Source organism: Mobula birostris, chromosome 13 (assembly GCF_030028105.1).
Source record: "Mobula birostris isolate sMobBir1 chromosome 13, sMobBir1.hap1, whole genome shotgun sequence".
Taxonomy (NCBI): domain Eukaryota; kingdom Metazoa; phylum Chordata; class Chondrichthyes; order Myliobatiformes; family Myliobatidae; genus Mobula; species Mobula birostris.
In genome coordinates this window covers 85,622,915-85,638,350 of record NC_092382.1, presented here as the reverse complement: position 1 = coordinate 85,638,350, position 15,436 = coordinate 85,622,915, and the positions used below count along the sequence as shown (strand labels likewise).

Genomic DNA, 15,436 nt, shown 5'->3' with positions numbered 1-15,436 from the left:
CTAACTCTCTCTCTCTTCCCCACCCCACCCCCAGCCCAGGCAGAGCATTCCAGCTACCCACCACTCTGTGGAAATAAACAAACTTGCCCCTCACATCTCCTCTCACCTTGAATGTATTAGACATTTCAATCCCCTGGAAAATTATATCATCTGTCCACTCTATCTATTCCTCTCGTAATCTTATAAACGTTCATCCAGTCTCACCCCAGCCTGCGCCGCTCTGTACAAAACAAAATAAGTGTGTCCAACCTCTCGTTATAGCTCATGCCCTCTAATCCAGGCAGTATCCTGGTAAACCTCCTCTGCGCCCTCTCCAAAGCCCCGACATCCTTCCGAGATTGGGGGCGACCAGAACTGTATGAAACACTCCAGATGTGGTCTAACTAGTTTTATAAAGCTGTGTTACAAACTGTAACGTTTTAGAAACGAACCAGCAGCAATAGAGATCACACTAGAGTCTGGTTTTGATGTTAAAATCGTTATCTTTATTAATACCTACTTATTACATAGTAACTTAACCGTATAAAGGAAAGTTAACAGTGTTATGTGTATATATGTGTAAATATAACTCTCAAACTATCGAGCCTGAGGGAACAAAGCTTAGAGTCTTGAGACGGTAAAGTAGGAAAGTTCAGTAATCCACGGAATAAATGATGGGAGAGAGATATTTGTAATCCAGGGTGAAACGTAGAGAAAAGGCCGTTACACCAAAATAACCGTCGTCGAAGTTCTTATTCGTTGAATCCGTCCACATACAAGTTATCAGCGAAAGTGACCTGTCACAGGAATACGGTTTTCCAGGGGTTACCACACAACATACTCAGGCAAGGGTTAACACTAGCGGTCCCCCAAGATATTCCAAAATCCACTCCTGTGGATATTATGAAGTGATAGCCACACACATTCGTTGTGGTTCCGTGTACCGATGATCAACCCACTCTTGTGGGCATAGGAGAGTTCCAAGCCTCAGCTGCGACAGACTGAAGCTATCAGCTTTTCCAGTCCCTCTCTCTCTCTCTTTAGACTGGCCGACTGCCTGTCTGCAGATCGCTCTGTCTCTCTTATGGTTAAATCCACAGTTAGCGCCGTCAGCCTGTGACTGACGTCATAGTCCCGCCTCCTCACTCCGGCGCTCTTAAAGACACAGTCACAGTCCGACCGCAGGCTCGCAACAGCCGCAACACAACTTCCCGACTTTTCAACTCAGTGCTTCAACTAATAAAGACAACCACGTCATTTGCCTTCTTAACCACCCGATCAATCTGTGCAGTCTCTTTCAGGGAGCGATGAACCTGGAGTCTAAGATCCCTCTGATCATCAACACTGTTCAGGGTTTCGCATTTCACAGTGCACTGTCTCATACATTCGACTGACCGAGCTGCCAAGATGATCATCACTAATTAAATCTCACTGAGATTTCTCAGATCCTGTTGAATTTATTGCCAAGTGCACAAGTACGGGAAGGTACAGGTACAGAGAAACACTGACTTGTGGCAGCATCACAGGCAAGTACATTCAGATAACACACAGAACACAAATTATACGATTCTCTGTCCGTCACAATCTATAAATATGTTTTATGTCATTAACAGTATATAAAATACATTGTGTCAGGATAAATATTAAAATGTGAATTTTGTGTCAATAACAAACTTGGAAATGTTGAATTTGGTCCCTGTTTCCATTCCTCCTGTAGTCCACAACCAGCTCCTTTGTTTTTGTCACCATGAGGGAGAGGTTGTGTTCTTCACACCACTGTGTTGGGGTGATGACTTCTTCTCTGTAGGCTGCTTCGTTGTTATTTGAGATTAGTCCAGTCAGTGTAGTGTCGTCAGCAAATGTAATTAGCAGATTGGAGCTGTGGGTGGCGACACAGTCATGGGAATACAGGGAGTAAAAGAGGGGGCCAAGGAGACAGCCTTGTGGGGTATGAGTGCTGAGGGTCAGAGAGACAGGGGTGAGGGAGTCCACTCTTACCACCTGCCGGCGATCTGACAGGAAGTCCAGGATCCAGTGACACAAGGCAGGGTGAAGGCCGAGGTCTCTGAGCTTCTTGTCGATACTTCACGCCTTCGTATGGCTACCGCTCTGCCCATGACTGCAAGGAACTGCAGAGAACTTTGGAGAGCAGAGAACATCAGAGAAACAAGCCTCCCCTCCATGGACTCTTCCTACACTTCCCCTGCATCGGAAAAACAGGCCGTGTACTCAAAGATCCTCACAACCTGGACATTCTTGCTGCATTCCTCCCCATTTTAATTGTGTGGAAATATTAGACAGACTGAGCTTCTGCTTTGGAACCTCAGAAGGAAACTTAACTGAACTATTGTCATTTCTGAGGAATGCAGGTAAATAGAAAAGGCTTCAATCTCACATTACGATCTGCGGTAACTGGGATCAGGTGACCGGTGGTGGTTCTCCCATATCAATATCAGAATCAGGTTTAATAGCACTGGCATATGTCATGACATTCGTTATCTCTGCGGCAGCAGTAGAACCTGATTCATAACAATAGATTTTAATAACGATGAATTACAATAATGTACATATTAAATAGGTAAATTACGTAAGTGGTGCAAAACAAAAATGAAAAAAAATGTAATAAACTCTTTTAATTGTGTGGAAATTCTGGAGCAAAGCTTAACTAAACTGTACAAGTTTATGAGAAGCTCAGAAAAATAGGAAAGGCTAAATTCTCACATGAATGCTCTGTGTTAAATGTTTCACCAATATGGTGACTGAAGGCAGCTGCAGGTTCGTGAGGGACTGTTACTGTCAGAATCTGCAGTTATTGTGGCTGCTCATCGCACCCAGGACTGAACCCTGGTCACTTGAGCATTGGAGGAGTCTGTTCTGCTGATGTTAGCCTTAAACTGGACTGATGTTTAATATTGTGGATCTGTGAAAGATAAATCAGTTCTGTATCAAATCCCGTGTCTCAAGTACTTACTGTCTCTACCACACTCACAATGTACACTAGAGAGGCCAGTCGGCCCATCTGGTCCCTGCCCATGTTTCTGTTCCATATCAGTATATCAAAATCTATCCCTGCCGTTCCCCTCTCACTCTCCCTGTGATGACAGGTTGCAACTAGTCACCACTCCGTGGGATAGGAGATTTCCCTTGAATTTCAGAGAATCATAGAAATCTACAGCACATTACAGACCCTTTGGCTTAAAATGATGTGACAACCATGTAACTTACTCTAGAACCTGCCTAGAATTACCCTACCGCATAGCCCTCTATTTTCCTAAACTCCATGTACCTATCTAAGAGTCTCTTAAAAGACCCGATTGTATCCGCCTCTATCATCGTCGCAGGCAGTGCATTCCACACACACACCACACTTTGTTTAAAAAACGTAGCTCTGACATCTCCTCTGTACCTACCTCCAAGCACCTTAAGCCTATGCCCCCTCGTGTTAGCCGTTTCAGCCCTGGGAAGAAGCCTCTGGCTATCGACACGACCAATGCCTCCCATCATCCTACACACCTGCATGAATTTCCTGCATGCTTCTGTCCAGGCTGAATAACGCGATGAGCTCACTGTGGTTTTAACGTTCTTCGGGGCTCTGGACTAAGGTGGTTAAGCTCCTTCTTCCCTGATCTTTTCAATGTTTTGTGTCATTTTCACTCATTTCAAAGGTCTGTGCCTCAGACAGCTGGGTTGGTTGAATGAGCCTCTAAAGTCTGACAGCAGATGAGCGAGTGAATCTTCGATGGTGTAGAGTCAGAAACCAAAAAGTTAACAGCCTGAGTCAGGGCTTTGGGGCTCCAGGAAGAGATGGGAATTAAGAGTTTACAAGGACAAGGAGGAAGAGGAATCCAACCAGCAGAATATGGCTACAAATGAAAGATCAGAAACACTTTGAAACTGTTTGATTGAAAAAAAAGGTGGTTAATTTCAGCAAAATACTGGAGGAAATCAACAGATCAGGCAGCAAATGTGGAGAGGAATAAATAGACAACGTTTAGGCCGAGCCCCTTCAGCATGCCCAGACTGTGTACTACTCTGCTTAGTTGCTGCCTGAACTGCAGAGTTCCTCCAGCATTTTGTGTGTATTTGTTCACATTTCCATCAACAGTAGAATCTCTTGTGTTGTATATCTGCATTTGTAACAAGGTTCCACTTTGGCATTAGACACGCGGAAAGCTTGTTGACATTAAGTGTATTGCTTATGGGAGCTGCTTTCTGCATTAAAAGAGCTGCCGAGTTTTCTACACAAAAAAAAACTGAGGTATGGGCATGGAACCGGTGCTTGCAGAAACTTTTAATGGCACCGTGATTACCCAGAAAGCTCTGCGAAGAATTTTCGCCGTCGATGAAACACCGATCGAATGCACAGGCTGTTCCCGAATATCGCGCATGCGCGCGGTACACAAAGGCCTTGAGGAATCGGCACCAGGTAAGAGATATTCCCCGGCTGCGGGTGGGGGTTTTCAACACCGAATTCGGAACAATTGCTGTGAGCTCCGGACACCGTGGGCCGTAATCCCGGGACAGTCCTGCTCTCTTCCCTCTGTCTCAGCCCCACGATCTGTACACGGGCCCCGGGGAGCTTCCGGCTGATGAGGGAATGGGAACCGGTGGATCTCTCAGACAGAGCTGAGCTCCAGCTGTCTAAATGCAAGGATTAGGAACTCGGAGAAAGGGGACAAAATCTTTTACATCAATTGTTGAGAAAATCACCTTCCTTCTCCCTCCAATCACAAACAAGAGAAAATCTGCAGATATTGAAAATCCAAGCAACACACACAAAATGCTGGAGCAACTCAGCATTAGTACACTTTTCCATAGATGCTGCCTGGCCTGCTGATTTCCTCCAGCATTTTGTGTGTGTTGCTTGTTCTACCTCCTCTTGTTCTGGACCTTTCTACCCGTGGGAACATGTTTTGACCCATTCTCTCTGGGTACATAATGATATCAAACACCTTTGTCCTGAGCAACAAGTAGCTTTCACATCACAAATGTGCCAGACTCCAATGAGACAGACTACTGCCCTTCTCTTCATATTCATTGGCCGTCAGTCACCTGGGGGAGGGTTCAGGGGAAATATTTATGTACAATACAGAAACTGGTATTACCTGTATGTATTGTGGCGATGCAAAAGTTGCTGGAGAATTTGCAAGTGGGAGGAAGTGGAGTAATATTTGGAAATCTGACTTTTTAAAGCATCATTTAGCGAGCAAATCAGATATGGACGGTGTGCAAAAGGTCTGGCGAGAAAATCCTTCATAACCCTCTACAGGCCTGCTATATAGGTTGTGTGAGAGTGCAGATGAACTCGATCAAACCCAGAGGAGATCAAAGTTCTCATTTGCTAGCTGTTAAAATAAATACCTCTCTCTTTAAAGTTCAGTGTGCACATGTTGTTGTCAATGGGTAAAAACTGCACAGGCAAGATTTTTTGGCACACCGGTCATTACAAATTAGATGGGACATTGGTGGGAAGGTGAGGAGACTTCCAGTGTCCTTGACACCCTCACCTGCTAGGTATGCATCCAGCTGCAGCTTGTAACCTCGCACGTTAGGGAGTTGGAGCTGGAAATGGTTGAATTCCAGATTATCCAGGAGTTGGTGAGGGTGATAGATATGACATGAAGAGAGGTGAATTCTCACCCACAGGAATCTGGGTGAGAGTCAGGAAGGCGAATGAGGTTAATTAGCCATTGCAGAGTACTCTTGTTGCCATCCCACACAACAACACTTTAGAAACTGTTGGGGGGGGGGGATAACTTGGCAGGGGAGTGTCAAAGAGCTGATAGGGGATTTGTTAGCAGAGATCAAATATCCTAGTGGTAAGGCTTGCTAGTGCTAGTGTGTGGTGGGGGAGGGGTGATGGTGGTTAAACTAAATTTGCAGAGGGGATTGGAGTCAGAATGCCAGAACAGATGGTGGAGAGGGTGAATTGAAATGACATGCATCTTTAATTAACATGAGGAGTAGAAATCTTTACATTACTTCTCTATCTAAATGTGCAATGTGTAATTTCTAGTAATTTATAATAAATAGTACATAGGACAGTCATTAAAACATAGAAATACAATTGCATCAGTATGAATTAATCAGTCTGACGACCTGGTGGAATGAGCTGTCCCGGAGCCTGTCGGGCCTGGCTTTTATGCTGTGGTACCGTTTCCTGGATGGTAGCAGCTGGAACAGTTTGTGGTTGGGGTGACTCAGGTCCCCAATAATCCTTCGGGCTTTTTTACGCACCTGACTCTGTAAATGTCCTGAATAGTGGAAAGTTCACGTCTACAGATGCGCTGGGCTGTCCGCACCACTCTCTGCAGAGTCCTGCAATTGAGGGAAGTACAGTTCCCATACCAGGCAGTGATGCAGCCAGTCAGGATGCTCTCAATTGTGCCCCGGTAGAAAGATCTTCCATACCAAACTTCATCAAGCATCTGAGGTGGAAGAGGCGCACAGCCACATGACACACAGCGGGTATGTACAGACTATGTGAGATCCTTGGTGATGTTTATGCCGAGGAACTTAAAGCTGTTCACCCTCTCAACCCCAGATCCATTGATGTCAATAGGGGTTAGCCTGTCTCCATTCCTCCTGTCATCCACAATCAGTTCCTTTGTTTTTGTGACATTGAGGGAGAGGGTGCTTTCTTTACACCCAGACAGATGTTGTTCAGACAGAGTCAGCAATCAAATGGTTGAGCATGGTGTGATGAATGTGCTGAGCTGTGTATATCACAATGCAGGAAACGTCATAGGAAAGCCAGATGAGCTCAGGACAGGGAATCATGATATCATAGCCATTACTGGGACTTGGTTGCACCCAACAGTCTGAGGGATTTAGAGGAACACATTTCTAGAGAGATTACACCCCATGCCAAGAAACAAAGGTGGATTCAGTAAGTGATTATAACTTTCCATATGTTGACTGGGACTCCCATACTTAAAAGGACTAGATGGGGTAGAGTTTGTCAAATGTGCCCCTAATTAGGGCTGGTGACAGAAATTAGTGATTATAATGCTATTAGATCTAAAGTAATTATGGAAAAAGAGAGGTCTAGACCATGAGTTGAGATTCTAAATTGGAGAAAGGTTAATTTTGATGGTATCAGAAAGGATCTAGAGGAACAGATTTGTCGAGAGATTGCAGAATATGCCAAGAAAAAAATATTGATATAGTAAGCAATTTTAACTTTCCAAATATTGACTGGGTCTCCCATACTGTCAAAGGTCTAGCTGGGGTAGAGTTTGTCAATTGTGTCCTCAATCAGCATGTAGAGTTCCCAATGTAGAAGTGTGCAATAAGCTGTTAGGAAATGATCCAGGGCTGGTGATGGAAATTAGTGTATGGAAACACTTTGTATCTAGTGATCATAATGCCATGAGATTTAAAGTAAATATGGAAAAAGAGAAGTCAGGACGACGGGTTGAGATTGTAAATTGGAGAAAGGTCAATTTTAATGGTATCAGAAAGGATCTGACAAGTGTGGTTTGTGACAGGCTGTTTTCTGGCAAAGGAGTACTTGGTAAGTGGGAATTCTTCAGAAGTGCAATCTTGAATGTGCAGAGTTTGTGTGTGCCTGCCAAATTAAAAGTTGAAAGGTCACTGGTGCAGGGGTCCCTGATTTTCAAGAGATATTGAGGCCCCGGATATTTTGTTCCTCTAAATGCCTCAGACTTTTGGGTGCAACCAAGAAACATTAATGGTTACAAATCATAATTCAATGCCCTGAGCATATCTCATTTTTTTTTTTTAGTTGTCTTCTGTAAGTTTTAAAAAACTTTGCAATAGTTTTTGTTCTATTATTTGCCCTCTCTTTGGCTTTTATGTTGGCTTTGGCTTCTCATTTCAGCCATGGTTGTGTCCTCCTGCCTTTACAATGCTTCCATTTCTTTGGGATGTATCTATCACTCAGCTCCCGAATTGCTCCCAGAATCTCCAGCCATTGCTGCTCTGTTGTCATTCCTACCAGTTTCCCCTGACAATCAAGTTTGGCCAGCTTCTCTGTCATGGGGACATGGAGAAGTTCCATGGAACAGGCCATTCGGCCCATTTAGACAATGCCAAAAATACTTAAACTCTAATGCAATGTCCTACACTGGGACCACAGCCCTCCATACCCCTACCATCCAGGTACCTATCCAAACTTCTCTTAAATGGTGAAATTGAGCTGGCATGAATCACTTGTGCTGGCATCTCATTCCACACTGTCACGAGCATTTCAGTGAAGAGTTTTTCCACATGTTCCCCTTGACTTTTCACCTTCCTCACTTACCCATGACCTCCGGTTGTTGTCCCACCCAACCTCAGTGGAAAAAGCCTGCTGCATTTACCCTATCTCTACCTTCATAATTGTGTATACTTCCAACAAATCCTCAGAGCAATGTATAATTTCCTTGTTTATGTTTAGAGCGTTTTTTACGTGTGTAAGATGATGAGGGGTATTGATCATGTGGATAGCCAGAGGCTTTTTCCCAGTGCTGAAATGGCTAACGCGATGGGGCACAGTGTTAAGGTGCTTGATAATATGTACCAATGGGATGTCAGGGGTAAGTTTTGCACACAGAGAGTAGTGGATGCATGGAATGCACGGCCAGCAGCGGTGGTAGAGGCAGATACAATAGGGTCTTTTAAGAGACTCGGATAGGTACATGGAGCTTAGAAAAATAGAGGGCTATGATTTAGGGAAATTCCAGGCAGTTTCTAGAGTAGGTATCAGGATTGGCAGAACATTGTGGGCCGAAGGGCCTACAATATGTTGTAGATTTCTCATTCCTATGTTAAACAGCAAAACAACATTGGCTGTTCTCCAATCCTCTGGTACCTCCCCCTATCACTAAGGATGATTTAATTATCTCTGCTAGGGCCTCAACAATTTCTGCACTTACCTCCTGTCGAGACCAAGGGAGCACCTTGTCATGCCCTGGAGATTTATCCACCCTAATCTGCCTCAGGATAGCAAGCATCTCCTCTTTTAATCTGTACAGGGTCCATGATGTTAATGCCATTGCCCACACTTCCATAGACTCTGTGTCCATCTCCTGGGTAAATAGAGATGATCTTCCCCGTCTGCATTGGTTCCAAACATGGATTACCATTCTGGTCTTCCAGAGGACCAACTTTGTCCCTTGCAATACTTTTACTCTTAATCTATCTCTCGAATCACTTAGGATTATCCTTCATCTTTCCCGTGAGGGCAACCTCATGCCTTCTTTCAGCCATCCTGATTTACTTCTTCTTTGTTCTCTTGCATTTATTCTTCATAAGAACCTACCCGCTATCCCTATTATGTAACTCCCTCCATTTTGTGCTCAATACCAATGTCTCAATATCTCTTGGAAACCAAGGTTCCCTATAGTTTCTATCTTTACCTTTTATTCTGACAAGCACATACCCGCTTTGTACTTACAAAATATTGCTTTGAAGGCCTCAATTTACGAAGCACACCTTTGCCGTAAAGCAGCCTGTCCCAGTCCACAGTTGCCAGATCCTAGTGTCATAATTCAGATCCATACCCTGAACACATCCACCTTTCCTACGATGCTCCTTGTATTGAAATATATAGGGCTCAGCATATTCACTGCACCATGCTCAACTTTTTCATTCCTGACTTTGTCTGAGGTCTGAACAACATCTGTTTCCACAACCCCTCCATTATCTGTTCTGTTATCCAGGCTCCCATTCACCCTGCAACTTCAGTTTAAACACCACCCTACCCCCAACTCCCACCATACAACTCTGTCACCCCTTTGGCTTTCATCTCCCAGATCAATAAAAAGGAGGTGCATACCAGGTACAGGCAGATAGGAACAAATGGGGTACTTATGAAATACAGGAAATTCAAGTTAAAATAAAAGAAGGCATGAGGTTGCCCCAGCAGACAAGATTTAGGAGACTCCTCAGTGATTCTGCAGACATGTTAAGAGCAAAAAGATTGCAAGGGGAAAATTAATCCTCTGGAAGATCAGAATGATAATCCATATGAGGAGACCAAGTAGATGGGGGAGATAGTTTTTTTGCATCCGTATTTACACAGGAGTTGGACACAGTCTATAGAAGTGAGGCAAAGCAGCATCGACTTCATGAACCCTGTACAGATTACAGAGGTGGAGGTGTTTGCTGTCTTAAGGCAAATTACCATGGATAAATCCCCAGGGTCTGATAAGTTGTTCCCTGGGACCCTGCGGAAGACAAGTGCAGAAATTATCAGGGCCCAAGCACAAATATTTAAATCATCCTCAGTGTCAGGTGAGGTACCGGAGGACTGGGGGACAGCCAATGTTGTTCCACTGTTCAAGAAAGGCTCTAAAAATAAACTAAGAAATTGTATGATGGCGAGCTTGACATCAGTAGAGGGAAAGTTATTGGAATGTATGTGCAGGAACCGGATATATAAGTATTTGGATAGATGTGGACTGATTAAGGATAGACAGCATGGCTTTGTGCACGGTAGGTCATGTCTAACAAATCTTATAGAATCTCTCGAGGAAGTTATCAGGAAAGTGGATGAAGGCAAGGCAGTGGATGTTGTCTACATGGACCTTAGCAAGGCACTTGACAGAGTCTCATATGGGAGGTTGCTCAAGAAGGTTCAGTCACTCAGCATTCAAGATGATATAGTAAACTGGATGAGACACTGTCTTTGGGAGAAGCCAGACTGTGGTAGCAGATGGTTGTCTCTCTGACTGGAAGCCTGTGACTAGTGGTGTGCAATAGCGATCAGTTGGATCTGTTGTTGTTTGTCATCTATATCAATAATCTGCATGATAGTGTGGTTAACTGGATCAGCAAAGTTGTGGATGACACCAAGATTGGTGGTGTAGTGGACAACGAGGAAGACTATCATGGCTTGCACTGCTATCTGGACCAGCTGAGAAAATGGTTTGAGAAATGAAAATGGAATTTAATGCAGACAAGTGTGAGTATTGCACTTTGGTATGATCTACCAAGGGAGGTCTTTCACAGTGACTGGCCGGGCACGGAGGAGTGTTGTAGTAGAAAGGGACCTGTGAATACAAGTCCTTAATTCACTGAAAGTGGTATCACAGTTAGATAGGGACGGAAAGAAGGATTTCAGCCCATTGGCCTTCATGAACCAAAGTACTGACAAAAATAGATGGATGTTATGTTGATTTATAGAAGACATCGGTGAGGCTGAATTTGGAGTATTGTGTGCGGTTTTGGTCACCTACCTGCAGGAAAGATGTAAAAGAGGTTGAAAGAGTTCAGAGGAAATTCACAAGGATGTTGCCAGGTCTGTAGGACTTGGGTTATAAAAAAAGATTGAACAGGTCAGGACTTTATTCCTTGGAACGTAGAAGATTGAGGGGAGATTTGATTGTGATGGAGGGGCATAGATAGGGTAAATGCAAGCTGGCTTTCTCCACTGAGATTGGGTGGGACTACAACCAGAGACCATGGGTTAAGGGTGAAAGGTGAAACATTAAGGGGAACATGAGGGGAAACTTCTTCACACAGATGGTTATCCAGATGTGGAATGAGCAGCCAGCACAAGTGGTGCATGCGAGCATGATTTCAACATTTAAGAGGTGTGTATGGGTACCTGGATGGTAGAGGAATGGGAGTAGACAGTTTAAATTGTTCAACGCAAACTAGGTGGCCCAAAGGGTCTATGTTGTAACTTTCTATGACTGTGACAAGAACCTGAAATATTACAAAAAATCACCCTAAGTACTTTTAACAGCTGTGCAGACCAACCATTCATCTCGGCAGGAAGTTTTTATATGGCGTTAAAACTGTGGCGCTTTAAGTTAATAATACATAAAAGAAAATCCCAGCTGCACGTCATGAAAGACTATTTGCGTGATAATGTTTCAGTTACTGTGGGGCCAGGCACTCATGCAGCTCAGTAGGAACAGGGAATAATACCAATGGAGAGAGTCAAACTGAGCCAAGGCATGAATTGGAGATGGCAGAAATGCCCCATTCTTATAGAGACAGGAAGAGCGTCAGGGAATTGATGGTCATTCCAGATACCAGCATTGTGCCCAGACAGAAGATGATTTCTCTGTCCAACTTGGGTTCAACCTCACTGTAACAGTGTGATACCAGATCAAACCGTGGCAACTCAAGTGATCTCATCTGAAATGTTGTCCTACACCCATTGATGGAATTTGTAAATCTTTTTACAGGTTAAAAACGAGAAGGAATTTGCTCCAGGATTCTCAAACACGGCATGCCAGTTTTGCTGCCTCTGTCTAGGTATTTAAGAAGTGGAGCAAGGGATTCAAACAACCATCCTTCTTGCTCAGACTGCGGGGAGGGATTCACTCAGTCATTTGACCAACTGGCATGCCCAACATTTGACAGAGGGGAAAGACCGTTCACCTGCTCAGACAGTGGGAATGGATTCACTCGGTCATCTCAATTGAAGGTACATCAGCAGGTTCACACTGGCCAAGGCCATTCACCTGTTCTGTGTGTGAGAAAGGTTTCAGTCGGTCTTCCCACCTGTGGACACACCAGTCAGTACAGACCGGGCAGAGGCTTGTCATATGCTGAATTTCTGGGAAAGGAATTCACTCAGTCATCTGACCTAGTGGCTCACCAGTGAGTTCACACCGGGGAGTGGATGTTCAGCTGCTCAGACTCTGGGAAGGGATTCACTTGGTCATCTAACATAATGGCTCACCAGCGAGTTCACACCAGGGAGCAGCCGTTCACCTGCTCGGACTGTGGGAAGGGATTCACTTTGTCATTTAAGCTACTGACACACCAGTCAGTTCACACAGGAGAGAAGCCGTTCACCTGCTCAGTCTGTGGGAAGGGATTCACTCGGTCATACAACCTGCAGAGTCATCAGCGAGTTCACACAGGGGAGAAGCCGTACACCTGCTCAGAATGTGGGAAGAGATTCACTCAGTCATTCTACCTACAGAGACACCTGCAAATTCACACTGGGGAGAAGCTGTTCACCTGCTCAGTCTGTGAGAAGAGATTCACTCACCCTTTCACCCTACAAAGACACCAGCGAGTTCACACTGGGGAGAAGCCATTTACCTGCTCAGTCTGTGAGAAGAGATTTACTCACTGTTTCACCCTACAAAGACACCAGCGAGTTCACATTGGGGAGAAGCCGTTCACCTGCTCAGTCTGTGGGAAGAGATTCACTGATTCATCCACCCTACAGAGTCACCATCGAGTTCACACTGGGGAGAAGCCGTTCACCTGCTCAGAATGTGGGAAGGGATTCACTCAGTCATCCAACCTACAGAGTCATCAGCGAGTTCACACTGGGGAGAAGCCATTTACCTGCTCAGAATGTGGGAAGGGATTCACTCAGTTACACAACCTACAGAGTCATCAGCGAGTTCACACTGGGGAGAAGCCGTTCACATGCCCAGACTGTGGGAAGGGATTCACTCGGTCATCCCAACTATTGTCACACCGGTCAGTTCACACTGGAGAGAAGCCATTCTCCTGCTCAGAATGTGGGAAGGGATTCACTCAGTCATCCCAACTACTGGCACACCAGTCAGTTCACACTGGAGAAAGGCCATTCACCTGCTCAGAATGTGGGAAGGGATTCACTCAGTCATCCCAACTACTGGCACACCAGTCAGTTCACATTGGAGAAAGGCCATTCACCTGCTCAGTCTGTGGGAAGGGATTCACTCAGTCATCCCACCTACAGAGTCATCACCGAGTTCACACAGGGGAGAGGCCATTCACCTGCTCAGTCTGTGGGAAGAGATTCACTGCGTCATCCCAACTGAAGGTACATCAGCGGGTTCACACTGGGGAGAAGCCGTTCACCTGCTCAGTCTGTGGGAAGGGATTCTCTCAGTCATCCCAACTACAGACTCATCAGCGAGTTCACACTGGGGAGAGGCCATTCACCTGCTCAGTCTGTGGGAAGAGGTTCACTCAGTCATCCCAACTACAGATTCATCAGCGAGTTCATACTGGGGAGAAGCCGTTCACCTGCTCAGAATGTGGGAAACGATTCACTCAGTCATCCCAACTACTAGCACACCAGTCAGTTCACACTGGAGAGTGGCCACTCACCTGCTCAGACTGTGGGAAGGGATTCACTCGGTCATCCAACCTACTGGCACACCAGTCAGTTCACACAGGGGAGAGGCCATTCAGCTGCTCAGAATGCGGGAAAGGATTCACTCATTTATCCAAGCTACTGGCACACCAGTCAGTTCACACCGGGGACAGGCCATTCACGTGCTCGGTCTGTGAGAAGAGATTCACTCAGTCATCCTACCTACAGAGACATCTGCGAGTTCACACTGGGGAGAAGCCATTCAACTGCTCAGAATGTGGGAAGAGATTCACTCACTCTTCCACCCTACAGAGACATCAGCAGGTTCACACCGGGAAGAAGCCATTCACCTGCTCAGAATGTGGGAAAGGATTCACTCAGTCATCCCAACTACTGGCACACCAGTCAGTTCACAATGGGGAGTGGTCGTTGTTATGAATCCCTGGGTTTCCTTTGCTGTGGACTGTCATCTTAAGAGAGAGAGAGAGAGAGAGATATTAAGGCGAATCAGTCTGACTTACGGCTTGTTTACATCGCTCGCAGCTTGTTTAGTTTTAACTGAGGACACAGACACTCAGAGTCAGACAGAGATGAAGGAGAAAAAAATGGAAGGATCGACATAAGGGAACTAGTGGCCAAGGGTCACTGTTTAGAACTTTCCAATGCCCACAAGGGTGGGTTAATTATCGATTCAGCGAACGTTGAATGTGTGGTTGTCACCTCATTTGATCCATAGGAGTGGATCGGATTTGGGGTATCCTGTGAAGACCACACCCTTGCCTAGGTGTGGTGTGGTAATTCACTTGAAGACGATACGCCTTGTGACAAGTCACTTTTGGAGATAATTCGTATGTCGATTTGGAACGACAACGGATAAAATCTACAGCAGCTGTTCTCCACTTTTACCACCATGAACCTGTGGAATTCGACATAATTGCCTTCTCTCGATATTTACCCTGGATTACAAATACCTCTCTCTCATCATCTATTCTGTGGATGAACAGAACTTTCATACTTTACCATCTCAAGACTCTTAAGCCTTGTTTCCCCAGAGCTCAATAGTTTGGGAGTTATATTTACACACATATATACACGTAACACTGTTAACTATTGTTATCTTGCTTAAGTTACTATATTATAAGTCAATACTAATAAAGATAGCAGTTTTCACCTTAAAACCAGATGTAGTCTATTGTTGCTGGTTCATTTCTAAAGCGTTACAATTCATAACAAAATTGGGGCCTGCATCCAGGATATGAACAAATTTGGTGGTGTATTGATTGATTAATTATCAGTTTCATTGGGGAAATCTGTTTAGATTTATTTGTGTGTGGAAAATCAGCAGCAATGGATGTTGATAGATTTCTGGAACCGCCAACATCTGAGGCATTAGAGGACGTCAGTAGCATTGAGTTGTTGAGTACTGCTAAAAGGTTCAAACTTGTTCCGGTG

At 44.8% G+C, this 15,436-nt stretch overlaps 1 protein-coding gene across 1 annotated transcript in view; it reads left to right on the top strand.

Moving 5' to 3' along the window:
- Nucleotides 1-15,236, top strand: part of LOC140207094 (uncharacterized) — a gene marked incomplete at its 5' end in the record, with an annotated part of 147,755 nt that extends 132,519 nt beyond the window's left edge. Inside the window, one exon of the mRNA XM_072275421.1 lies at nucleotides 13,335-15,236. Within this exon, the coding sequence (XP_072131522.1) occupies nucleotides 13,335-14,422 (1,088 nt within the window). The remainder of the gene's footprint in view (nucleotides 1-13,334) is intronic.
- Nucleotides 15,237-15,436: the final 200 nt, after the last annotated feature.